The 27,208-nt window shown below is 38.0% G+C and overlaps 1 protein-coding gene across 1 annotated transcript in view; it reads left to right on the top strand.

Annotated features, from left to right (window-relative positions):
- UGGT1 (UDP-glucose glycoprotein glucosyltransferase 1) overlaps positions 1-8,306 on the top strand; it is a 112,041-nt gene extending 103,735 nt beyond the window's left edge. The window contains exons 39-41 of the mRNA XM_021695812.2: positions 1,107-1,223; positions 1,706-1,874; positions 3,875-8,306. Of these exons, the coding sequence (XP_021551487.1) occupies positions 1,107-1,223; positions 1,706-1,874; positions 3,875-3,900 (312 nt within the window). The 3' untranslated portion in view covers positions 3,901-8,306. The remainder of the gene's footprint in view (positions 1-1,106; positions 1,224-1,705; positions 1,875-3,874) is intronic.
- The last annotated feature ends 18,902 nt before the right edge of the window (positions 8,307-27,208 follow it).

Below are 27,208 nucleotides of genomic sequence, written 5' to 3'. Positions count from 1 at the left end.
GGTATAATTCATGCATAAAATTTACCATTTTAACCATTTTTAAGTATACAGTTCAGTGGCATTAAGTACATTCACAATGTTGTGCAATTGTTCATCTCCAGAACTTTTTCATTATCCCAAACCGAAACTCTGTACCCATTAAACAATAATTCTCTCTTCTTTCCTCTTTCCAGCCCCTGGCAACCTGTATTCTATTTTCTATCTGTATGAATTTGCCTATTCTAGATACTTCTGGAATCATACAATATTTTTCCTTTTTGTACCTGGCTTATTTCACTTTGTATAATGTTTTCAAGTTTCATCCATGTCATAGCATCTATTAGAATTTCCTTCCTGTTAAGATGGAAGAATATTCCATTGTGTGTGTGTATGTTTATGTATACAAACACACCTATATGTATACATACACACACACACCATATTTTGTGTATCCATTCATCTGTTGATGGACATTTGGCTTATTTCCAGCTTTTGATTATTGTGAATAATGCCTCTGAACATTGATATACAGGTATCTGTTTGAGTCCCTGCTTCAATTCCTTTGTGCATATACCCAGAAGTAGAATTTCTGGATCATATTGGTTGTTTGTGTCTTAAGACAGTGGTATGTTTTATTGTGTCAAACTCAAAAGGGTTGCTGAGAAGAAAAGCTTCAAAGCATACAGTTGGCTCAAAAACATATGAGCTTCATCCACTTGGGGTCAAGCCGCATTTGACAGGGTGGATTCAGAGCTTCCTTATGCAAAACTGTGAAGTATAAAAGCCACATCTATGCTTAGTTAACTTTCAAGAGGCAGTAGTAGTTTTTCTTAGAATTGCCCTCATGGAGGGAAGTCTAGGTGCAGTTTGTGAGCTTTAAGCTAAAGTTTTTCAAGTGCTTATCATGGGTAGATGTTTTGAGTCTTTTAAACTTTGTGGTTTTAAAAAACATTACAAATAAATATTTTAGCTTCTCTGAGGTTTTTAGTAGACCCTTTCAGTTCTAAAAATTTGTGATTGGCATGTGATATGTAATGAGCAGCTATCCTCACTAATTTGCTATGCATTCATTTAAATTTCCTCCAGAACTTTAGATTGTTGTGTTTTGTTTTCTTTTTACCAAACAGGATTTGCCCAATAACATGATCCATCAGGTGCCAATTAAATCACTCCCTCAAGAGTGGCTTTGGTGTGAAACATGGTGTGATGATGCCTCTAAGAAAAGGGCAAAAACGATAGATTTGGTAAGCTCTCTGTGATTCTTTTCTGCCTCTTAGTCCAGTGTGGTTTACAACTAGATCATTATTAACACACAGAATCTTATTTAGTCTTCTCTGTGGTTGTGCAGGTTGGGGATTGCAGCATGTCTTACATCCATAGATCTCTGCTGCTTGCAGCAGGCAGCCAAGTCCTCTAGTGTCTGATGGGGCTGTTTTCACTACTTAAAATCAGTGAAGTTACTACTTCTCTTATGGGATTATCTCTGTGCCTTGTGATTTTACCACAGGAACTTTCTTTTCCTGCTTTCCTGTCACTCCCTACAACTTCGTAGAAGCTTTGTGTGACCCACTAGCACATTGCTTCTGCTAATCTGTCATTTGGTTCCTCAGTGTTGTTCTTTTTGTTCAGTTGGGATTTATAACCCAAGAATAAACACACCTTTGAATTCCGAATAATGTGCCCTGTCTTCAGCTTGGTTGAAATAATGCGATTTGGGTTTTCACAGTGTAATAATCCAATGACCAAAGAGCCTAAGCTGGAAGCAGCTGTTCGAATTGTTCCAGAGTGGCAGGACTACGACCAGGAGATCAAGCAGCTACAGACCCGCTTCCAGAGGGAGAAAGAGATGGGAATGCTGGACAAGGAGAAGACAACACAAGAGTCACGCTGGGAAGGTAGGTCCAACCTTTGGCCTTAGGGAAGTACTTATTCGAGTTTATGATTGGTGTTTATTGCAAAAACAATAGAATAATGAATAAAATGAATCTCAGCCCTTCTATCTTGACATCAACCAGTGTATATTTTTTTCTTTTTTAGTTGGCCTTCTAAATGGTATGTATTAATACAATTGCTGCCCTCTTTTCTTTTCTTTGCCCTTTTTTTTTGATTAAAGGTGCTTTAATTGAAATTACTGTTATTTAGGCTTGTGAGTTTTGTATAGATAAGACAAGCAAGGAGTCTTCTGGTGTGTTGGTGGCCTGCTTGGGCATAAGGCTCTAGGTCCTTACCTCCATCTGACAAGCCTGATGTTATTTTGGGGATCTCTTGTCAGATTCCCTGGTTTTTTATTAAATCTCTCCAGGTACTAGTAAATGAACACATTTAGGATCAAGACAAAGTACATACTGATTTGAAAAAAGTGTTCTTTTAAAGAAGCATATTGGGGTGGAGAATGGAGTGTTTGTATTTAATTTAGGCTAAGAATAGAAGGGACTAAATCTTCATGTAAAATTTTCCCTACTCTGTGTACATCTCAAATGGTGTGCAGTTGACAAAAATCATTAGAGTACAAAAGTGACCTTTTTAAAACTATTAATACTGAGATGTGGATTTTTAACATTTATTCAGCTCAAAACTAATTCTAAAAAAGGAATTACAGAACATGGATCTTGAGTGATTCACCTGTCCATCCTGAAGACTGTACCATGATGTATCACGGCCAAGAGGCTGAATATTTAGGATAAAAATAATTGAAATTCACTAGTGAAACCTGAAGGGTTTCTGTCGATACATGGGTAAAGAATGTAGACACACTGTTCAAATAAGAGGAAAACACAAATAATAAGTGGAGTTGAGGAAACAATAATTACATTAAAGGACTCTGTCATTAATATATACTCCATTGAGAAAATATGCATATTGATACTGATAATGCTATTTGTTGGGGAGTTGGTGAAGAAACAGCTCTGGGTCTACCTTGCTGGAGCTTTGTACATTACAGCAATCCTTGTTAAAAAGCAATAAATTGGGGTGCCTGGGTGGCTCAGTTGGCTAAGTGTCTCTTTTTTTTTTTTTTTTTTAAGATTTTATTTATTTATTTGAGAGAGAATGAGATAGAGAGAGCATGAGAGGGGGGAGGGTCCGAGGGAGAAGCAGACTCCCTGCTGAGCAGGGAGCCCGATGTGGGACTCGATCCCAGGACTCCAGGATCATGACCTGAGCCGAAGGCAGTCGCTTAACCAACTGAGCCACCCAGGCGCCCCTAAGTGTCTAACTCTTGATTTTGGCTCAGATCATGATGCCAGGGTTGTGAGATCGAGTCAGGCTCTGTACTGGGTGTGGAGCCTGCTTAAGATTCTCTCCCTCTCTCTCTCTCTCCCTCCGCCCCACTCCCGCCACTCTCTCTTAAAAAAAAAAGGGCAATAATTCAGCTGTCAGGAACCATTAACATGTTTATTCCCTCAATAATTCCTTTCTTGAGAATTTACCTTAAAAAATAAGTCCATACAAGAAAAAAGTCATATACATGGAGAAATTTATTATTTATAAACCAAAAGCATTAAAAACAGTTTAAACATCCAAGAATAGAGAATGGTAAATGAGCTGCACTTTTACTTAGGGAAATGTTTCTATGTTATTAAGCGAAAAAAGAATCCTGACTAAAAATATATGTGTTTTTATCAGAAGTAAATATTGTATTTGTGAAAACAGTTCTGCTAGAGTATGCAGGTAGTTTTCAGTGTTTTTAAAAACAAAAAGGCCTTTTTAATTTTGTTTTTGTTTTCAAAATATAATACAAGCACACCAAATCAAAGCTCCTAAAATTATAAAGAGAGATAAAAGGGAGGTAGGGCCATAATTAATAAGTTACAATGTCGGGGGAAAAAAATCCAGGCTGTATTTTTGTAACTTGAAGGTAAACTATTTTATTTTCAATTGTTCTCCTTTTCCATAGGACCTCAGAAACGAGAAGAGTTATGATCTTCATTCACAAGAGGATAGGAAATTACACCATTTGAAAAACACTTTTTATATTAAATGCTAGTTTTTTCTGATCTGTCTTTACAACTGCTGATAAACTGGCTGGGCAGGTGTGCCACACCTTTTGATTCTGAGCATTTGATTTTGACTTCTGCACACCAGTGGGCTCTGGATCTTTGGAGTTAAGGCTCTATTGGATTTGTACCTCAGAGGAAGACAAGTGGCTGATCTTTTGAGACTCTGTAAAGAGCAATCTTCTAACCAGAAGGGAAAATGGCAAAAGCAACTGGAAGGAAATGAGTCCTGTGGTGCCCACACCCAAGAGCACATACATGCTGCACCGCCACAGGAAGCCAACCAGCTAGAGCCACCGTGTTCTTCCTTACCTCAGTTTACTGGCAGCGGAGCTCAGTCTGCAGCCTGCGCTTTGGTGGCAGAAGCTTCTGTGTGGCAGAAGCCTTGTCCAAGGTCCACACACCTTGAAGTTTATGCCAGTGTGCTCCTGTGTCCTTTTGTTCTCTTCCCCAGCATTAGGTTCATTGTCGAATTGAAACCCAACCAACAATCATGTGTCTTCGGGGTTGGCTTGTGGCAAATTAATTTGGGGAACAGGATGGGTGGGTTGGGGTGAGGGTAGGGAAAATACCAGGAGTAGGAGGACTCTGAGGTGTTTGGGGGGGAGGTGAGGAAGACAGAAATTGGCCATTCTCTTTTATAAACCATTAGTACCATGTGACTAATTTGAAATGAAAACGATTCTTATTCCCCACCCAGCCCCAGTAAACTTTTTAGGTAATTGTTTTGTAAACAATTTTTGTATTTGTGAAAGTCTTTGCTTTTTCTTCCCACTTTCTAAAAAAATGTCTCTTATTGATTTCCTTACTGGATACAGCCATAGTGAGCCCCTCTGGCTATCCATCTCGCAGGGCTCGAGGCTCCCTCAGGAAGGTCATGGCATCATCCATCCCTCTACTCCTGGGGAAGGAGGGGGGTTCCTCTCTCAGACTCAGGCAAAGTTGGCTTTGACTTTTCTCCATGAAGGACTCCCAGAGCGAGAACAGGAGAGGTGTTGACTGTGTAATTCGTGTTTCTCTGTACACTGTTCTATATTCCTTTTAGTTTAGCGCTGTGAGTTGCCTTTGGTTTGCCAAAATTGCTGGTGCACCACCTGTTCTGACTGCATGTAATCACATCTTGAAGCAGCATTAGCACTTTAGTCACTGCTTTTAGTGTCTTTAGCAGCACAGAACAGACCTTCTGGAGTAGCCTCTCCTGGTGAGTAGGCAATGTGGGACGCACCCGCAAGGGAGTCTTCTGGTGTGTTGTTGGCTTGCATGAGCGTGAGGCTCTCGGTCCTTCCATCTGCCCAGGCTGCAGGGTACAGCAGCGAGAGCACTCCCATGGACTGCACCTCCTTCCGGTGCAAACTGTTTTTGTCTCTAATATTTTTGCCTCCTTTTTAAAAATGTGAGGAAGGGCTGCAGATGGATAGCCGAATCCTTACTCTTCCATGCCAGGGAACATTGATTTGCAGTCTTTTTTAAAAATGAAAGTCTTATGACAAATATTAATTTTTTCCATATTCACATAAGCAAAAGTTAACTTAGGAGTCAGTCTGAAGGAGCTTTTCATTTTGCTTTTATAATTAAAAATTGGGAGGAGGGGAATTCAAAAGATTTTTAGGTAAATTGATTCAAGACTGAAAGTTCCCTCAGAATCATTGCTGTTGACAAAGGCTGTAGCTTGAGTTCCCCCTGCCCTGCTGCTCACCTGGTCAGAGCAACTGAAGGGATAGAATCAATGAGAGCAAAAAACATTTTTTCAGCTTCATCTTAGATTTAATTAAACCTTCAGAGAGGCTGCTGCTGCCGCTGCTTCAGTCTACAACCGTAAACAGAATTGTGCATTTTTCAAGTTTATTTTCTGGGAGATTGAGCAAGAAATACTAAAGTCATTGGAGTATGCTTTTTAGATGCTGGTTCCCTTGGGACATGGAACAGGCCACCTTTCTTCATGTCTTTCCACCAAATGTCTTAGGCATATTCCATGTGAGGAAGGTGCAGTGTGAAATCTGTTCTCTGTATAGTATTCGTGTCCTCACTGCCCTTATCCATCACCACCCTAAACATAAGTCTTACCAGTAGTTGAATCTTTGTAAGACCCAGTTTGCTTCTGAAGTAATCTAGGGCCTTCCTTCCTTCCTTCTCTTGGTTCATGTGTCACCAGCATCTTTCAGGATGAACCTCTAATGCCCTAGGAAATGATAATACCACTAAAATTTGGTCGTGGTCAGCTTTGTCTGTGTCTCTATTGCGTGAAAGCAAATTGTGACCGAAAAGATAGATTTTTTTTCCCAAGAAGCAAGAGCTCATTGCACTAAAACGCTCAAGCTTCTGGAAACTATTCACAGTGCATTGTTTTTAACCATCATTTATTTATATATATGTAATGGAGTTTTTTTTCTCTCATCATGCCATAATGGAAAATTTTCTTTCTGAATCAGTGCCAGAGTGATGTAAAATAATGTGACATGTCAGAGTGACATGGAACAGTGTGAGTTTTTATGTTCTATGAACAGTGGTATTTGATTGAGATCAAAACCCATGCACACAGCCTGCTGCCGGAGCTGTGGGGACATGGCTATGTGGGGACATGGCTATGTTCGTTTTAAAATTGTACTCAATACTTACCACACTGAGAATGATGACACATTAGTTTTCCATAAGGTTGATAAAGTGTAGAATCTCAAAATGTGGCATTTCAAATGGAAACATACAGATGTTTGCTTACCTACTACACACACACGCCTCATGGCAGGCCCATGTGTTGTATGAACTCAGCTTGTGGGAGAGCAAAGATTAAGAAATCATTTCCAGGAACGGAGCTTAATGAACTCTGCTGTCCTCAAGTCCTCATATTATGAACTGTGTTGAGGCTGTGCTTGAATGAACAACTTTTGTTTGGTTGCAGTGACTCAGTCCCTGAATGAAGGGCCGAAAGCTAGGGGTGGCATTACAGTTTTCAGAAGAGACTGGCCCAGGTAATAGGAAGGAAATCCCAGTTTCCTTTAGCTGGGAGTTATATTTGAAGGACACCAAAATTTGGAGTAAGACACCGCCCTCCTAGCAATGAGTAAAATTATTCCCCTTACCCACATCTACCCTAGGAGTAAATTTGGGTACTTAAAAGCAGTCCTTTTCTAAAATTGCCATGAGTGATTAAAAGAAATAATTCAACTCAAGAGTTACAAGGGAATTTCTAGTGCATTTTTAAAAATACAGTGTTAGTGGAATGGCATCAAATTTCATGGAAATGGAAATATTTTGGTAGAGTCACCTAACAGAAACTGTTGGTAACAACAAAGGGAAGGTGCATTGTGTGCAAAGTTATTTAAATATCTATTCCATTGTTGTGTAATTTTAATAATGTTTTAAGTATTTGATTTTATGGGGATTTTTTTTGGGATTATAAGAGTTAAAAATAGCTATCGTGTCTAGTTTGGTGGGATGACATTTTTTACTTCAATTCATGTTTTGCCTGCCTTAATGTAGTGGGGGAAGATCTCAATCATGACTTTGGTAATTACCTGATTGAATTCAAGCTAATTAATTCTTCATTAACTCAGGTTGTAATTGATATTTCAAGCTCTCTGGAGGATACCAATTTCTCTTTCATTTGGTATTTGATCTCTTGATCTAATACAGAAATGACACTTCTGGGTAGCAGTGAGTCAGTGCATGGAGTAGGGGATCTCTCCTCTTCAGGGTGCCATTGAGTGCTGAGAGTTTATAAAAAGAAACAACAAAATCAGCTTCAAGCAGCTGCATGCTCCCCAAAAGTAGTGCATTAAGTTTAAACTCCCTAATAATGATTTTGCAAGCAAGAGGCTATCTCCTGAGTCTTAAATGACCTAGCAACACAGAGGCTAAATGTGGAAGATTTAAGAGGAAACAAGTTAGGGTATTAGCTAAGACCATCCCACCTGTAATTTATGCATTGCCTTACTGGTCACCATTTAGATTTCCAGAGAAGGGGTATAGTTCCTCTTCAGAAATAAAAGTAGTAAAATCTAACGTCAACAACTTGAGCAAAAGATTACCGAGTACCATGTTTTCCAACCAGTTATCCTTGGTAATACCAAGGTAAACGTAGAAAAATGAAAAATGTTAGAGTTTTTAAAGAAAACTATGTATTAGAAAACCTTCTTTATAACTATTCTGTTTTACTGTAATCCTGTTCCATCAAATGCAACATAGGTCCAGGTGCTGCCCCTTGCTTGGGAACAAGCACTGGGGCTCTAAATGTCTGCAGAGCCCTCTGCACCTGAAGTGAATTGAGAATGAATTTCCCGGTACTGTAATGAAAATAAGGTCTGCTCGACACAATAAACTTTTTCTTGTCTTCTTTAAAACTATCTGGTCAGTCATTCAGCTTTTATGTTTAGGAAGGACATAATCATTAGAGCTCAAAGTTCCACCCTTTCATCTGACGGAAGAAGCAGGCCTAGACAGGAGGGAGAGCTTTACCTGAATGTCTCCTCTTGTGTTGGAGCTGGGTCCAGTTGCTGCCAATTCTCTGGATTCTCACAATAGCACCCATGCCTCTTCAAGGTCTCCAGCCTTGGGAAACTGCCACAGGTGGGGTCTTGTAGGCATCTGCCCTAGGAAGGCTAACATAATGAGAAGGATGGCATAGAATTTGAATATTTTGCCCATTCTCTGAGCTCCTACTCAGGGGCTAGACTTGAAGATATAGTTCCTGACATTCACGTGCTCATTGGACACTGCCAGCTAGTGTAACGAGTGCTCTTGCTGAGGTGGAGGTCAGGGAGTGGGACCTGGTGGCTGTGACAAGGCAACAGAGGGCGCCTAAGGTGGAAGAGAGGAGGGATTTATTTGGTGGTCAGGAAAAGCTACAAGTGATCCTTAAATTGAAGCCTGAGGAATAAGTAGGAGTTATCCACGTAGGATGCAGGAGGCAGGGATGGAGGGAGGAGCAGGAGCTACTGTATCTCATTTAGGGAGCTGCAAGTGAACCTAAAGTTATAGCCAGGAGAGAAGTTCTGAGGCGGGGATCTGAGTTTGATCCCAAGGCCACAAGAAAGCCTGAGTGGTTTTTAACTGGGTACCAACAGGAAATTGGCTTTTTCTTGTAATGAACTTTTTATTGGCAAATAGCACATATAGACCCAAGTACACAAACACATCTTGATGGATTTTCAAGGTGAAGATTTGTGTAACCATTACTGAGATAAATAAAAGAAAGTTGAATTTTATTTTAAATAATATTTAAACATCTTACTACCATCTGGCTTCCTGTAATGACAAGAGTGTCTTGTATCAGACAAACCCTCCTATCGATAATTATACACATTTTTGAAATGCACTGGAAAGTGACCAAGACAGGCAAAAACTAGAGGGGACTCTATCCACTGAAAGAAGAGTAACACATTGGATAAGATCCACACTTAAGTGACTATTCCTCATGTGGCCCACAGGGAATAAAACAAAGTGGCAATCTCATGAGGCTGAGGAGCTAAGTCAGAATTCAGGGCTGTTGGAGCAGTTTGGAAACTGAAGGGGGAAATCCCAGAAAGGAGGAAACTACAGAGCCTTGAGTTTGCCTGACACTCCCATTAAATCCTTGGCTGACTCCTAAATTATGCATGAACTGGGTAGGATTCCAGGGAGCCCAACAGAAAGCAATGACTGGAAGGCTGGAAAAGCTCAGCTGAGATTTCAGCAGATGTCTGGTGCTGGGGAGGGAAGGTTTGGAATTTATGTCCCACCAAGTTTGGAGATGTAGTAAATATTTGGGGCTTTTCATTGAAAACCTAGTAGGTCATGCCATAGATGAGAACCACAGCTCAGAACTCAGGTCTAGGCCTGAGGACTAAGAGCAGAACTAAAACAGACCCACTCTAATAAAGCCTAAAATCAAGACTTCAAAGAATCAGGGTGATCTGCTAGTGACTTAACGGTCTACTAAACCAAACTCAGCGATTCAGCATCTCTACAACATATTTTCCAGAATGTCCAGTATACAATTACAAATCAGGAGACATAAAAAACAGGAATGCATGACACATAACCAAGAAAACAAAAACAGACCCACAAATAAGCAAGATGTTAACATTATTGAATAAGAATTTAAAAATAATAAATACCTTAAAGGATCTATAGGAAAGGATAAATACCAAGGATGAAGATGTGGGGAATTTTAGAAGAGACCTACAATTAAAAAAAATTAATTTCATAGGAGGGCTTAAATGATTAAACACTGCAGGGGTGCCTGGATGGCTCAACTGGTTGTGTCTGATTTGATTTTGGCTCAGGTCACAATCTCAGGGTTGTGAGATTGAGCCCCATGTTGGGCTCTGGGCTGGGCATGGAGCCTGCTTAAGATTCTCTCCCTCTCAAAAAAAAAAAAAAGTCTGTAAAAGAGTAAACACTGCAAAAGAAAGGGTCAGTGAACTTGAAGACAGGTTAATAGGAATTATCTAAATTGAAGAGCAAAGAGGGGAAAAAGATAAATGAACAGAATTGTAATAACCTATGAGGCAATAGTAAACAATATAATGCTAAGTGGAGTCTTAAATGAGTAAGAGAAAATATTCGGAGGAAAAAACATGGAAAAAATTTGGGAGAAATACTGGCAAATTTTTTTTTTTTCAAAATGTGATTAAAAATATCAACTCATGGATCCAAGAAACTCGGTGATCCCCTGTAATGTAGTTTCTTAAAAATTCTGTCTATACCTAGTTTTGAGGTCCTGGCTAGGGACTAGTGAGTTATCTTAAGCATCCAATTAAGTTCACACCCTCAACCACTTTACTGGTTGGACATGCACACTGTGGGCCACTATACACCCACCCTAATCACCCAAGGCCAGATACCAGACAGCCAGCGACAGCTCCTATGCTCCAGAGCCCACTGTAGTTCTTCATATTAGCGAGTCCTAATCCAGCTTTCCCTTCCTTGCCCATTCATTCCTGGGGAAATCACAATAAAGATTCTTGCCCCCAGGTCTTACCTTGCCTTTTTCCTCAAGACCAACCTTAATGTTTCCCCTGAGTGATCCTGCATGGTGTGACCTGTGAACATCGCAAAACTGTGACACTCTCCAGGTTTCTAACTATATGTCACCCCATTCCCCAGAAGCAGGATAAATATAAAGGCCACACCTTAGGCACATCTTAGTCAAATGCTGAAAACCAGAGATAAAGAAAATCTTTTAAAAGTAGCCAGGAAGGGGCACCTGGGTGGCTCAGTCAGTTAAGTGTCTGCCTTCAGCTCAGGTCATGATCCCAGGGCCCTGGGATCGAGCCCCTCATCAGGCTCCCTGCTCGGTGGGGAGCCTGCTTCTCCCTCTCCCTCTTGTGTGCCACTCCCCCTGCTTGTGCTCTCTCGCTCTCTGTCAAATAAATAAATAAAATCTTAAAAAAAAAAGTAGCCAGGAAAACAAGACACATGATACACAAGAACAATCATAAGAATGATAGCTGACTTTTCAACAGGAAAAAAAAGAACAGATGACAGGGAAATAACATTTTTAAAGTGCTGAAAGAAGGAAAAGCTGTTTTAGTGTTCTATGTGTGGGAGAAATGTTCTTTGAAAATGAAAATGAAATATAATCATTTCAGAGTAGCTGCAAAAAGAATTCATTCCCAATAGATCTGGACTATAAAAAATGGTAAAGGTTCCTCAGACTAAAAGGGAAATGATGCCAGATAGAAATGCAGAGCCAGGAAAGAATGAAGAGCACTGAAAATAGTAAATATGTGGGTAAGTATACTATTTTTTTTTCTTTAAGAGACTATTGATTGCTTAAAACAAAAATGATACCTATAATAATAATACCTACATACATATAGAAGTAAAATATGTGACAATTTCACAAAAGATGGGAGGTATAAGATTCTTACTTATATATGAATTGGTATGATAGTAATGCAAGATAAACTGATAAGCTGAGGGAGCATATTGTTTTCTCTAGAGTACATTAAAAAAACAACAACAACACAGTTATAGCATCCCCCCACTGATGGAGATAGAATGCAATGCTTACAATTTTTTAATTAAAAAAAGGGTGAAAATCAATGAACCCAATAGAGGCAGGAGAGGAGGAACAAAGGAACAAGTACAGAGGAGATAAATACTAAACAAATAGCCAAATAGCAGACTTTAACCTGAAAAACATCAAGATTTGCATTATATATTAATAGTCTTAACTACTTTAAATAAAGGCTGAGATTTTTAAATTGTGTTTATTATTTTAAAAATAATTTATAAGGGATAAAAATAAATAAAAAGAATAGATAGGTTGAAATTAAGAAATATACCACACAAACATAAGAAAACTAGTGTGGCTATGTTAATATAAGACAAAGTGAACTTCAAGACAATGAGTATTACCGCAGGATACGAAAGGACCTTCTGCAATGATAAAAATCAATCAAGAAGACATTAACAATCCTAAATATGTATTCACCTAATGACAGTCCTTTAAAATGTATTTGGGGTCAGTTACCCCATGGAGTCAATGACTAAACTGGAAAAAGCTATTGGAATAAATTATTTTGGAACTTTGGAACACATTTGGACACTTACAACAACCAGAGTAGTGCTTCATGGAGAGGCTTCTGAACTTGTGTGAGTGGCATGCATGAACAAACTACCACTCCCCATTTTGGGGGCACAACTTTGGCTATGGGAACAGCAGCCTGTGTTCTTGCTTGGAGTAGTTGGCTGGTGCCAGTGTGGGCAGAGGTGATCTTGTCCTCAAAATATTTGGATTTGTGCATCTGAGCTGGTCTAGTGACACCTGAGGAACTGGCACAGATACTTGCATTGGTTTTGGCCCTCAGTAGCAGTGGCTTATCCTGGTATCATCTATCAGAAAATTTAAAGACAGGCCCCTCTTTTTTTCCTTGTTGGAGATGGACATTTAAGGAAATTGTTCTCGGTCCCTGCTTGACTACAGAGATAATGGGGCAGAAACTTCAGGGACCACACACAACAAGGAATGCATACTTTGCAAAAAATAGTTTGGGAAAGTCACAAACAGATGGCTTCATCCTCAATAAGTAAAAATCACCAATCCTTGAGGACTGGGAGAATCAGATTTCCAAAGTAGACATATTATAATACCCAGAATGTCCATTTCTTTAAAAAGAAAAGTTAAAAACATACAAGGAAATAGGAAATTTCCCCCCCCCCCCCCAATCACAGGGGGAAAAAACTGACAGAAACTCTCCTTGAAAAAGTCCAGGCATTGGAATTATTAAAGACATTGAATCAACTGATTTATTATGCTCAATGAATTAAATGAAGCCATGGACAAAGAGCTAACGGAAATTAGGAAAATGACATAAGAACAAAATGAAAATATATTTTTAAAAGATAGAAATTATAAAAAGGAACCAAATCCTGGAGCTCAAACGTACACTAAGTGACGTGAAACATTCACTGAAAGTATTCAAAGGCAGATATGAGCAGGCAGAGAAAAAGGATCAGAGAATTAAAGACTAAGAGAGTTGAAATTATTCAGTCTGGGGAGCTGAAAGAAAAATGAAGAATCTGAGGGACCAATGGGACACTATCAAGTGTAACAATATATGCATCATAAGAGTCCTATGAAGAGAAGAAAGTGCAGAAAAAGCATTTGAGGAAATGATGGCCATAACCTTCCCAAATCTGTTGAAGGACATGAATCTACACATCCAAGAAACTTAATGAACTTGAAGCAAGATAAATTCAGAGATCCACACCAAGACATATAGTTGAATTGTTGAAATCAAAGACAGAATTTTGAAAGCAGCAAGAGAGAAACAATGAATCAAGTACAAGTTTAGATTAATAGCCAAATTCTCTCCAGAAACCATGGAAACCAGAAGGCAGCGAGATGACATTTATGTCCTTAAAAAAACACAAAATTCTCAACCAAGGATTCTATATCTGGCAAAGCTATCTTTGAAGAATGAAGGAGAAATTAAGATACTTCTAGATAAACAAAAGCTATGAGAGTTCATTAATAGTAGACCTGCCTTATGAAAAAAGCTAATGGGAATATTTCAGGCTGAAATGAAGACACTAGACAGGAGCTTCAAAGCCATAAGAACAAACATTGGTAAATGTAACTACATAGATAAATATGAAAACCAGTGTCATTTACTTTTAGTTTATAGCTCATCTTTTTTCCCTATATGATTAAAAAGGCAAATACATAAAACAGTAGTTGAAAATTTATATTAATTAGTACAAATTGTATAAGGATATAATTGGCAAAATAATAGGGGAGGGACAGAATGTATACTATTGAAACCAAGTTGTTATTATTCAAACTAAGTTGCTATATAAGCTTAAGATGTTAATTGTGGTACCCATCATAACTACCAAGGAAATAATTTTTTAAATTTAAATTTTAGTTAGCATACAGTGCAGTTGGTTTCTGGGGTAGAATTCAGTGATTCATCACTTGCATACAACACCCAGTGCTCATCACATCACAACAAGTGCCCTCTTTAATACCCATCACCCATCTAGCCCATCCCCCCACCCACCTCCCTTCATCAGCCCTCTGTTTGTTCTTTATCCTTAAGAGTCTCTTATGGTTTGTTTCCTTCTCTCCATTTCCCGCCCCCCCCCATCCTGTATGGTCACCCGTTTTCTTTCTTAAATTCCACATATGAGTGAGATCATATGGTATTTGTCTTTCTCTGACAGACTTATTTTGCTTAGCATAATACATTCTAGCTTTCCACGTCATTCAAATGGAAAGATTTCATTTTTTTGATGTCTGAGTAATATTCCATTGTATATATGTACCATATCTTTGCCCATTCATTAGTTGATGGAGATTTGGGCTCTCTCCATAGTTGACTATTGTTGATAATGTTGCTATAAACATTGGGGTGCATGTACCCCTTCGAATCTGAATTTTTGTATCCTTTGCATAAATACCTAGTAGTGCAATTGCTGGATCATGGGGTACTTCTATTTTTAACTTTTTGAGGAACCTCTACACTATTCTCCAGAGTAGCTGCACCAGTTTTCATTCCCACAAATAGTGCAAGAGGGTTTCCCTTTCTCTGCATCCTTAGCAACAACCCGTTGATTCTTGTGTCATTAATTTTAGCCATTCTGTGAGGCAGTATCTCATCATGGTTTTCATTTGTATTTCCCTGATGATGAGTGATGTTGAGCATCTTTCATGTGTCTGTTAGCCATCTGGATGTCTTCTTTGGAAACGGGTCTATTCATGTCTTCTGCCAATTTCTTAACTGGATTATTTGTTTTTTGGGTGTTGAGTTTGATAAGTTCTTTATAGATTTTGGATACTAACTCTTTATCAGATAGGTCATTTGCAAATATCTTCTAGTCTATAGGCTGCTTTTAGTTTTGTTGATTGTTTCCTTTGCTGTGCAGAAGCTTTTTATCTTGATGAAGTCCGAATAGTTCATTTTTGCTTTTGTTTCCCTTGACTCTGGTGACATGTCTAATAAGAAGTTCCTACAGCCAAGGTCAAAGAGATTGCTGCCTGTGTTCTCTAGGATTTTGATGGATTCCTGTCTCACATTTAAGTCTTTCATCCATTTTGAATTTGTTTTTGTGTATTTTGTAAGAAAGTGGTCCAGTTTCATTCTTCTGCATGTTGCTGTCCACCTTTCCCAACACCATTTGTTGAAAAGACCATCTTTTTTCAGGGCACATGGGTGGCTCAGTTTGTTAAGTGACTGCCTTAGGCTTGGGTCATGATCCTGGAGTCCTGGGATCGAGTCCTGCATTGGGCTTCCTGCTCGGCGGGGAGTCTGCTTCTCCCTCTGACCCTCCCCCTCTCATGCTCTCTCTCTCTCAAATGGATAAATAAAATCTTAAAAAAAAAAAAAAGACTGTCTTTTTTCCATTGGATATTTTTTCCTGCTTTGTTGAAGAATAGTTGACCATATAGTCGTGGGCCCATTTCTGGGTTTTCTATTCTGGTCCATTGATCTATGTGTCTGTTTTTGTGCCAGTACCATACAGTCTTGATGATTACAGCTTTGTAATATAGCTTGAAGTGTGGAATGGTAATGCCTCCAGTTTTTTCTTTTTCAGAATTGCTTTGGCTATTTGGAGTCTTCTGGGGTTCCATACAAATTTTAGGATTGTTTGTTCTAGTTCTGTGAAAATGCTGGTGGTATTTTGATAGGGATTGCATAAAATGTGTAGATTGCTTTGGGTTGTATAGACATTTTAATAATGTTTGTTCTTCCAATCAATGAGCATGGAATGCTTTTCCATTTCTTTGTGTCCTCTTCAATTTCTTTCATAAGTGTTCTGTAGTTTTCAGAGTACAGATCTTTTACCTCTTTAGTTAGGTTTATTCCTAGGTATCTTATTGTTTTTGGTGCAATTGCAAATGGGATTGATTCCTTGATTTCTTTTTCTGTTGCTTCGTTATTGGTATATAGAAATGGAACAGATTTATGCATATTGATTTTATATCCTGCAACTTTGCTGAATTTATGTACTAGTTCTAGCAATTTTTTGGTGGAGTATTTCTGGTTTTCTATATAGTGTATCACATCATCTGCAAATAGTGAAAGTTTGACTTCTTCCTTGCCGGTTGGATGCCTTTTATTTCTTTTTGTTGTCTGATTCCTTAGGCTAAGACTTCCAGTACTATGTTAAATAGTAATGGTGAGAGTGGTCATCCTTGTCTTGTTCCTGGCCATAGGGTAAAGACTCTTGGTTTTTCCCCATTGAGGATGATGTTAGCTATGGGTCTTTTGTATATGGCCTTTATGATGTTAGGTATGTTCCATCTATCCCTACTTTGTTGAGGGTTTATCAAGGAAGGATGCTGTATATCATCAAATGCTTTTTCTGCATCTATTGACAGGATCATATGGTTCTTATCCTTTCTTTTATTAATGTGCTGTGTCACATTGATTGATTTGTGAATGTTGAACCACCCCTGCAGCCCAGGAATAAATCCCACTTGATTGTGGTGAATAATTCTTTTAATGTACTGTTGAATTCGATTTACTAGTATTATATTGAGAATTTTTACAACCCTGTTCATCAGGGATTTGCCTGTAATTCTCTTTTAGTGGGGTATTTGGTTTTGGAATCAAGGTAATGCTGGCATTGTAGAAGGAGTTTGGAAGTTTTCTTTCCATTTGTATTTTTTGGAACAGTTTGAGAAGAATAGATATTAGCTCTTCTTTAAATGTCTGGTAGAATTCCCCTGGGAAGCCATCTAGCCCTGGACTTCTTTTTGTTGGGAGATTTTTGATTACTGATTCAATTTCTTTGCTGGTTATGGGTCTGTTCAAATTTTCTATTTCTTCCTGTTTCAGTTTTGGTAGTGTGTAAGTTTCTAGGAATTTGCCCATTTCTTCCAGGTTGCCCAGTTTGTTGACATATAATTTTTCATAGTATTATTTGTCTTTCTGTGGTGTTGGTTGTGATCTCTCCTCTTTCATTCATGATTTTATCTATTTGGATCTATTTGGGTCCTTTCTAACTTTTCTTTTTGATAAGTCTGGCTGGGGGTTTAGAAATTTTATTAATTCTTTTGAAGAACCATCTCTTAGTTTCATTAATCTGTTCTACTGTTTTTTTTTCTGTATCCTTTATTATTTCTGCTCTAATCTTTATTATTTCCCTTCTTCTGCTGACTTCAGGCTTTATTTGCTGTTCCTTTTCTAGTTCCTTTAGGTGTAAGGTTCGGTTGTGTATTTGAGACTTTTCTTGTTTCTTGGAGTAGACCAAGTAGATTGCAATATACTTCCCTCTTAGTACTGCTTTTACTACATCCCAAAGGTTTTAGTCTGTCGTGTTTTAATTTTCATTTGCTTCCGTGTATTTTTTATTTCTTCTTTGATTTCCTGGTTACCCCATTCATTCTTTAGTAGGATGTTCTTTAACCTCCATGAATTTGAGGTCTTTGCAATTTTTTTTGGTGGTTGACTTCAAATTTCATAGTGTTGTAGTCTGAAAATATGCATGGTATGCTCTTGATCTTTTTGTACTTGTTGAAGGCTGATTTGTGACCCAGTATGTGATCTTTTCTGGAGAATGTTCCATGTGTACTCAAAAAGAATGTGTATTCTGTTGCTTTAGGAGGAAATGTTCTGAATATATCTGTTAAGTCCATCTGGTCCAGTGTGTCATTCAAAACCATTGTTTCCTTGTTGATTTTCTGCTTAGATGATCTGTTCATTGCTGTAAGTGGGGTGTTAAGGTCCCCTACTCTTATTGTATTATTATCAATGAGTTTCTTTATGTTTATTATTAATTGATTTGTGTATTTGGGTATTCCTGAGATCTTCTTGATGGATAGACCCCTTAATTATGATATAATGCCCTTCTTCATCTCCTTTTACAGTCTTTGTTTTAAAATCTAGTTTGTCTGATATAAGTATGGCTATTCCAGCTTTCTTTTGACGTCCATTAGCATGATAGATGGTTCTTGACCCCCCTCACTTTTGATCTGTAGGTGTCTTTGTCTCTAAAATGAGACTCTTATAGGCAGCATATTAGACGGATCTTGTTGTTGTTTTTTAATCCATCTGATACCCTGTGTCTTTTACTTTTGATCGCTCTTTCTATTATGAATGACAACCTTGCCAGATAAAGAATTCTTGTCTGCATATTTATCCCATGCAGCACACTGAGTATTTCCTGCCACTTTTACTGGCCTGCCAAGTTTCTGTGGACAGGCCTGCTGCGAATCTGATATCTCTTCCCCTGTAGGTTAAGGACTTTTATTCCCCTTGCTGCTTTCAGGATTCTTGTATGTGTAATTTTTGAATTTGAATGTGATATGCCTTGACAGTGGTTGGCTTTTGTTGAATTCAATGGAAGTTCTCTGTGCTTCCTGGATTTTGATGTCTGTGTCTTTTCCCAAATTATGGAAGTTTTTAACTATAATTTCTTCACATAAACCTTCTGCCCCTTTTCCTCTCTTTTCATTTTCTGGGACTCCTGTGATACAAATGTTATAACATTTTAATAAGTCACTAAGTTCCCTAAGTCTACCTTCATGATCCATTATCTTTCTTTCCCTTTTCTTTTCAGCTTCATTATTTTTCATAATTTTATCTTCTATATCACTGATTTGCTCTTCTACTTCATCCATCCCCATTTTTGTGGCTTCCATTTGTGTTTGCATCTCAGTTACAACATTTTAAATTTCAGCCTGACTAGATTTTAGTTCTTTTATCTCTGCTTTAAAGGATTCTCTAGTGTCTTCTATGCTTTTTTCAAGCCCAGCTAGTATCCTTATAATCATTGATTTAAATTCTAGTTCAGACATCTTACTTATATCTATATTGATTAAATCCCTGGCTGTGAGTTCTACTTGTTGTTCTTTCTTTTGGGGTGAATTTCTCCATCTCATCATTTTGTTCAGGAAAGGAAAGAAAAAAGAAAAAAAAAAAAAAAAAAAAAAACCAAAAAAAAAAGGCCCCCCCCCCCCCCCAAACCAAAGGAACTAGACCCTGGGTGTGTTTTGTTTTGGTCTACTTATTAAGACTATAGCTCCAAAAAGAAAAAATAGAAAGAAAAAAAAAACCCACAAAATAAATAAAATGCAATGAAAATGAACATAAAAATAAAAAATATAAAAATATATGTAAAAATAAGAATTTAAACAATTAATAATAAAAATAAAACAAGGAATTGAAAAAATAAGAAAATAAATGAAAAATTAATAATAAAAAATAAAGAATAAACATAAGGAAGCTAGATCCTATTTTCCCTAGAGCTGGAGCTTTGCCGCACTCTATGATCAGTAGGTTTTGGGCATGGGAGTTGTTTGTGCTGCTCTTCCGGGGAGGGGCCTGCTACGCTGATTCTCAGGCTGTTTCTCAGGCTGATTTGTTACAGGGGAAATGTTCCTCCAAGGTGCAGGGGGTTGGGGCTTGGTGCAAGTGCGCCGGCCTCCACTAGGTGGAACTGTTTTGGTCCCTGAAGGCTTTCAGCACTGATAGGTGTGATGAATGTGGCAGCACCCCACTCTCTAGCCCCAGAGCTGAAAGTTTGTGCCCCCCACTCTTCAGAGAGCCCCCACGGAAGAGCAATCAATTGCCCTTCTTGTGTCCCTGGTTTCCATCTGAACCTTGCATTCACACTGTGTCCAAGCTTTTTTAACTCAGGCATGTGACTGAGTTTCAAAACTCCAAATTTTAGGGACTCCTGGCACGACTGGTGGTGTTGCTCTGGGGGAGAGGTCTCACCGTGTTTTTGCTATTTACTGGCTGATCCCAGGAAAGCAGTCACATGACCATGTAGCAGTTCACAGTTTATGGCAAAACACAGCAGAAAGTCAGCACCAAGACCCGCTGTTCTTAGCCAGTTTCCCCACTCCTATGCCTGAGAACAATGCAGCACATTGGCAGCACCCATTCTTCTTGCAACCAAGGGGATCCTCAGACCACCCTGTCACCCCTGGGATTCCTCCCCTCTTCAACACCTGGGCACCTTTAAGCCAGGCATATCCCCCATGGTAGCAGACTTCTAAAAGTTCAGATTTGGGGGTTGCCTGGAAAAAACAACATATCAGTAATCAAAGGAAACTGGAAATTTCACAATAATTCACAAAATTGAGCACACTCTTAACCAATGGGTCAAAAAATCACAAGAGAAAGTTTTAAAAACCTTGAGACAGATAAAATGAAAATACAACATTCCAAAACTTATGGGATACAGAGCTAAGGGGAAAATTTTAGCAGTAAATACCTACATTAGAAAGGAAGAATATCTCAAGTTAATAACTTAACTGTAAATCTTAGAGAACTAGAAAAAAAGAAGAGCAAACTAAACTCAAAGAAGCAGAAGAAAGAAAATAATAGGAACCTGGTTGGCTCAGTTGGTTAAGCATCTGCCTTTAGCTCAGGTCATGATCCTGGGGTCCTGGGATTGAACCCCACATTGGGCTCCCTGCTCAGCTGGGAGCCAGCTTCTCCCTTTCTCTATGCCACTCCCCCTGCTTGTGCTCTCACTTTTAAAATCTTTAAAAAAAGAAAGGAAATAAATAAGGATTAGAGTGGAGATTCATGAGTTAGAGAGTAGAAAAACAATAGAGAAAATCAATAATGCCAAAAGTTTGTTCTTTGATATTGACAAATGTGATAAATCCTTAGATTGAGAGGGAGGGTGGGAGAAAGAGGGAGGGGGGCGAGATAGGGAGGGAGGAAGGGAGGGAGGGAGGAATGGAGGGAGAGAGAGAGACTTAATCAAAATCAGAAATGTAGTGGATAGAGGGAGAAGGGAGGGGGGAGAGAAAGGGGAGGGAGAGGGATAGAGGAAAAGAGAGGGGGAGAGGGAGGGTGAGAGGAGGGAGGGAGGAGAGGGAAAGTGGGAGAGAGGGAGGGAGAGAGAGACTTAATCAAAATCAGAAATGAAGTGGGGACATTACTACTGAAATAACGAATAAAGTGGAGGGGCGCCTGGGTGGCTCAGTCGGTTAAGCGTCTGCCTTCAGCTCAGGTCATGATCTCATGGTCCTGGGATTGAGCCCCGCATCAGGCTCCCTGCTTAGTGGGGAGTCTGCTTTTCCCTTTCCCTCTGTCCCTCCCCCGCTCACCCTGCTCTTGCTCTCTCTCTCTCTCAAATAAATAATCTTAAAAAAGTAAAAATAAAAACAATTAAAGTGGATTATAAGAAAATACCATGAACAATTGTATTCCAGCAGTTAAATAACCAAGATTAAAAGGAAAATTTTTTATAAACACACAAACTACCAGAACTGACTCAAGAACAAGTAGAAAATTAGACTAGACATACAACAAGTAGAGATTGAATCAGTGACCATCAACCTCCCAACAAAGAAAAGCCTAGGACCAGATGGCTTCACTGGTGGGGGAATTCTACCAAATATTTAAGATGAATTAAAATCAATCCTTCTCAAACTCTTCCCCAAAAAATGAAGTAGGGGGGGGGGACCCTTCCTATCTCATTCTATGAGGTAGCATTGCCCCGAATCCAATGTGAGACAAAGACACAACAAGGAAACTAAAGACCAATATACCTTATGAATATCGATGCAAATATCCCCTCAAAATACTACCAGTGGAATTCCAGTATATAAAGATTTATACACCAGGAGCAAGTGGGATTTATCCCTAGGGCAAGTGTGAATTTTTAATGTATGAAAATTATTCATTGTAATATACTACATGAAGGAAAAATACCACATGATTTCAACTGATGCAAAAATAAAATTAGATAAAATCCAACTCCCTTTCATAATAAAAACATTCAACTGGGAATAGATGGAAATGCTCTTTATGTGACAAAGACCATATGTGAAAAACCCACAACTAATATCATGCTCACTGGTGAAAGTCTGAAAGCTTTTCTCCTAAGATCAGGAGCAAGATGAGGATGTCCACTAGTCACTATACACCATAGTGCTTGCTACCAGAGCAGGTAGGAAAGAAAAAATAACAGTTACCAAATTGGAAAAGAAGAGGTAGTTATCTTTGCAGACAATATGATATGTAGAAAACCTCTAAGGAATCCACAAAAAAGGTTGAATTTAGTAATGTTGTAGGATACAAAGTTGGCACACAAAAATCAGTTGTATTTCTATATACTAGGAATAAACAATCCCAAAAGGAAATTAAGAAAACCATTCCATTTACATAGCATCAAAATAATAAAATTCTCAGGAATTAACTTACCAAGGGAGAGAAATACTGTATACCAAAAGCTGGAAGACAATGCTAAAAGAAATTAAAGAAGCCCTAAATAAATGGAATGATATATCACATTCATGGATGGGAAGGCTTAATATTGTTAAAATGACAGTACTTCCCAAATATATCTACAGATTTAAAACAATCCTTATCAAAATTCCACTGGTATTTTCTGCAGAAATGTAAAAACTGACCCTAAAATTCATATGGAATTTCAAGGGACTCTGAATAGCCAAAGCAATCTTGATAAAGAAGAACAAAGTTGGAGGACTCACATTTTCCAAATTTGAAACTTATTGCAAAGCTACAATGGTCAAAACAATGTAGCACAAGCATAAGAATAGAGATATACAGACTGATGGAATAGGATAGAGATCCTAGAAATAAACCCTCAGATTTATGATGAATTGATTGTTTAAAATTTATTTGTCAGAGAGAGAGAGAGAGAGAAAGCACGAACAGATGAATTGATTTTTGAGAAGAGTGCCAAGACAATTTAAGGGGATAAGGGAAATATTTTTAAAGATGGTGCTGAGACAACTCTATAGCCACGTGCAAAAGAATGAAGTTCAACTCTACCAAGTTAGCAATTGTTTCTTTTTTTTTTTTTTTTAAAGATTTTATTTATTTATTTGAGAGAGTGAGAATGAGAGAGAGTACATGAGAGGCGGGAGGGTCAGAGGGAGAAGCAGGCTCCTCGCTGAGCAGGGAGCCCGATGCGGGACTTGATCCCGGGACTCCAGGATCATGACCTGAGCTGAAGGCAGTTGCTTAACCAACTGAGCCACCCAGGCGCCCTAGCGATTGTTTCTTAATTATGACACCAAAAGCACAGATAACAAAAGAAAAAAATAAATTGGGGGAACCTGGGTGGCTCAGTTGTTAAGCGTCTGCCTACGGCTCAGGTCATGATCCCAGGGTCCTGGGATCGAGTCCCACATCCAGCTCCTTGCTCGCCAGGGAGCCTGCTTCTCCCTCTACTGCTCTGCCTGCCGCTCCCCCTCCTTGTGCTCTCTCTCTCTGACAAATAAATAAACAAAATCTTTAAAAAAAAAAAAAGAAAAAATAAATTGGACTTCATCAAATTGTTTAAAGTTTGTGCACCATAGTGAAAAGACAAGCCACAGGACAGAAATAATATTTGTAAATTATATATCTGATAAGGGATTAATATCCAGAATATATAGAGACTCGTACAATTCAACAGAAAAAAAAAAAGCAAACAAAAACCCACTCAATTATAAAATTGGCAAAATACTTGAATAGATATTTCTCCAAAGGAGAAACACAAATTGCCAATAAGCACATGAAAATATCCTCAAATATCCTAATTAATCATTAGGAAAATGCGAATCAAAACCTCAATTTAAAAGTCTCCAACCATAATTATGTAGTAAAATATCTGTATCTACTTTCAGTTCTGTCAATTATCGTCCCATGTATTTTTGTTGCATTTTTTTATTGTGGTAAAATATGTATATATCATAAAATTTACCATTTTAGCCATTTTTAAGTGTAAAATTTAGTGGCATTAAATACATTCATAATGTGCATCCATCAGCATTATCCATCTCCATAACTTTTCATTATCCCATACCAAAACTATGCCCATTAAACAACTCTCCATTGTCTCCTGGCCCCAGCCCCTCATCACCTCTTTTAGGTACCTCATGTAAGTGGAATTACACAATATCCTTTTGTGTGTGCCTTATTCCATTTAACATAATGTCCTCAGTATTTGTCCATGTTGTAGTATGTCTTAGTCATCTCAAGCTTACATAACTAAATACCACAGACTGAGTGGTTTAAGTAACAGAAATTACTTGCTCACAGTTGTGGAGGCTGAAGGTCTGAGATCACAGAGCTAGCATGGTCAGGTTCTGGGGAGGGGTTTCTTCCTGCCCTGCAGATGGTTGTCTTCTTGCTGTGTCCTCAGAGGGCAGAGGGAGAGAGAGCTCCTGGGGCCTTTCTCTTCTTATAAGGACAGTAATCCCATCATTAGGTCCCCACCCTCATGACATCATCTAATCCTAATTATCCCCCAAAGGCCCTATCTCCAAATAATATCACATTGGGGGTTAGGGCTTCAGTATATGAATTTTGGGGGTGGGGACAGAATTCAGTCCACAGCATACCATGTATCAGAATTTAATTCCTTTTTAAGACTGTATAATATTCCTTTTTATGTATACAAAGCATTTTATCCATTCATCTGTCAATTGATTGGGGGTTGTTTCTATCTTTCGGCTATTAGGAATAATGCTGCTATGCACACTGGTGTACAGATATCTGGCTGAGTGCCTGCTCTGAATTCTTTTGAGTAAGTATCTAGGACTGGAATTGCTGGACCATGTGGTCATTCTATATTTAACTTTTTAAGGGCACTCCACAGCAGTTGAACCATTTTACCTACTAGCAATGTACAAATGTTCCAATTTCTCTACATCTTCATCAACATTTATATTCCTGTCTTTCCAGTAACCATCCTCTTGGGTGTGAAGTGGTATCTCATTGTGGTTTTGATTTGTATTTCCCTGATGAAAAATGATGCTGAGTACTGTTTCATGTATGTATTGGCCATTTGAATATATTCCTCGGAAAAATGCCATTGCCCATTAAAAAAAATCTGTTTTTTAAATTATTGAATCAAAAGGATTCTTTATATATTCTAGATACAAGACTCTCATCAGATATGTGATTTGGAAATATTTTCTCTCATTATTGGGTGTCCTTTCACTTTTGACAGTGTCTTTTGAAGCAACAAATTTTAAATTTGATGATGTCAAATTCAAGGACATGAAGGACATGAAGATTTACCTCTATGCTTTCCTTCTAGGAGTTTTATAGTTTTTTTTTTTTTTTAAGATTTTATTTATTTATTTGACATAGAGAGACACAGTGAGAGCGGGAACACGGGCAGGGGGAGTGGGAGGGGGAAGCAGGCTTCCCGTGGAGCAGGGAGCCTGATGTGGGGCTCGATCCCAGGACTCTGGGATCATGACCTGAGCTGAAGGCAGATGCTTAACGACTGAGCCACTCAGGCACCCCCAGTTTTATAGTTTTTAGTACTTACATTTAGGTCTTTTATCCATTTTGAGTTAATTTTTATTACGGTGTGAGGTAAGGATTTAACTTAATTATTTTGCATGTGGCTTTCCTGTTGTCCCAGCACATTTGCTGAGAAGACTATTCCTCCCCCCATTAAATAGCCTTGACATCATTGTTTAAGATCAGTTGACCATATATGTGAGGGTTTATTTCTGGACTCTCTATTCTATTCCATTCATCTATATGTCTATCTTTATGACAGTACCACACTATTTTGATTATTTTTTCTTTATAGTTAGCTTTGAAAGAAAGAAATGTGAGTCCTCCTGCTTTGTTTTTAATCAAGATTATTTTGCTATTCTGAGTCCCATCAAGTTTCATTTTAATTTTAAAATAGCTTGTCACTCTCTGAAAAAAAAAAAGAGTGGCTGGGATTCTGATAAGCATTGTGTTGAATCTGTAGATTAATTCATGGGACATTACTATTTTAACAATATTTGCTCTTCCAGTCCATGAACAAGGGATATCTTTCCATTTATTTAGATTTTTAATTTCTTTTAACAATGTTTATTAGTTTTCAGAGTGTAAGTTTTGCACTTCTTTTGTTAAAAGTATTCCTAAGTATTTTATTCCTTTGCATGCTATTGTAAATGAAATTATTTTCTTAACTTCATTTTCAGATTGTTCATTGCAAATGTCTAGAAATACAAATGATTTTATATATTGAGCTTGTATTCTGCAACTGTACTGAACTAGTTTAGTAGTTTAGTAGTGTTTAGAGGAGTTATTTCAGGATTTTCTATATACAGGATCATGTCATCTTACAGATATAGTTTACAGATATATATATATCTAGTACTAGATATAGATACAGATATAGATATAGATATAGATATAGATATAGTTTTACTTTCTTCTTTTCAGTTCTGGATATCTTTATTTTTATTGCCTAGTTTCCCTGGCTAGAACTTCCACAATTTTGAATAGAATTGGTGGTAGTGAACATCCTTGCCTTGCTCCTGGTCTTAATGGGGAAAATATTCTGTCTTTCAACATTAAGCATGATGTTAGCTGTTGGTTTTTCATAGATGCCCTTTATCAAGTTGAGGAAGTTCCCTTATTTCCCTAGTTTGTTGAGCTTTTATAATGAAATTTGTTGGATTTTGTCAAATGTTTTTTCTATGTCTATTGAGATGGTCATGTAGTTTTTATTTTTTATTGAAATGGTGTATTTTAGTAATGAACTTTTAGATGTCAAACCAACCTTGCATTCCTGTGATAAATCCTATTTGGTCATGGAGTATAATTCTTTTTGTACCTTAATGGGTTTGGTTTACTAGTATTTTGTTGAGTATTTTTCTGTCTATATTGATAAAGAGATATTGGCCTGTAGATTTTTCTCTTGTAATGTCTTTGTTTAGTTTTGGTATCAGGGTAATACTGGCCTCCTGTTAAATGGGAGTGAGGAGTATTTATTGTGAGTAAATAAATCCACATCTACAATGTTGTTACCAAAGACTCTGAAATATATATATATATATATATATATATATATATATATATATATATATA

Source organism: Neomonachus schauinslandi, chromosome 3 (assembly GCF_002201575.2).
Source record: "Neomonachus schauinslandi chromosome 3, ASM220157v2, whole genome shotgun sequence".
NCBI classification, from domain to species: Eukaryota; Metazoa; Chordata; class Mammalia; order Carnivora; family Phocidae; genus Neomonachus; species Neomonachus schauinslandi.
Note: the sequence above shows the minus strand (reverse complement) of the source record. Positions and strands in the feature narration are given on the sequence as shown.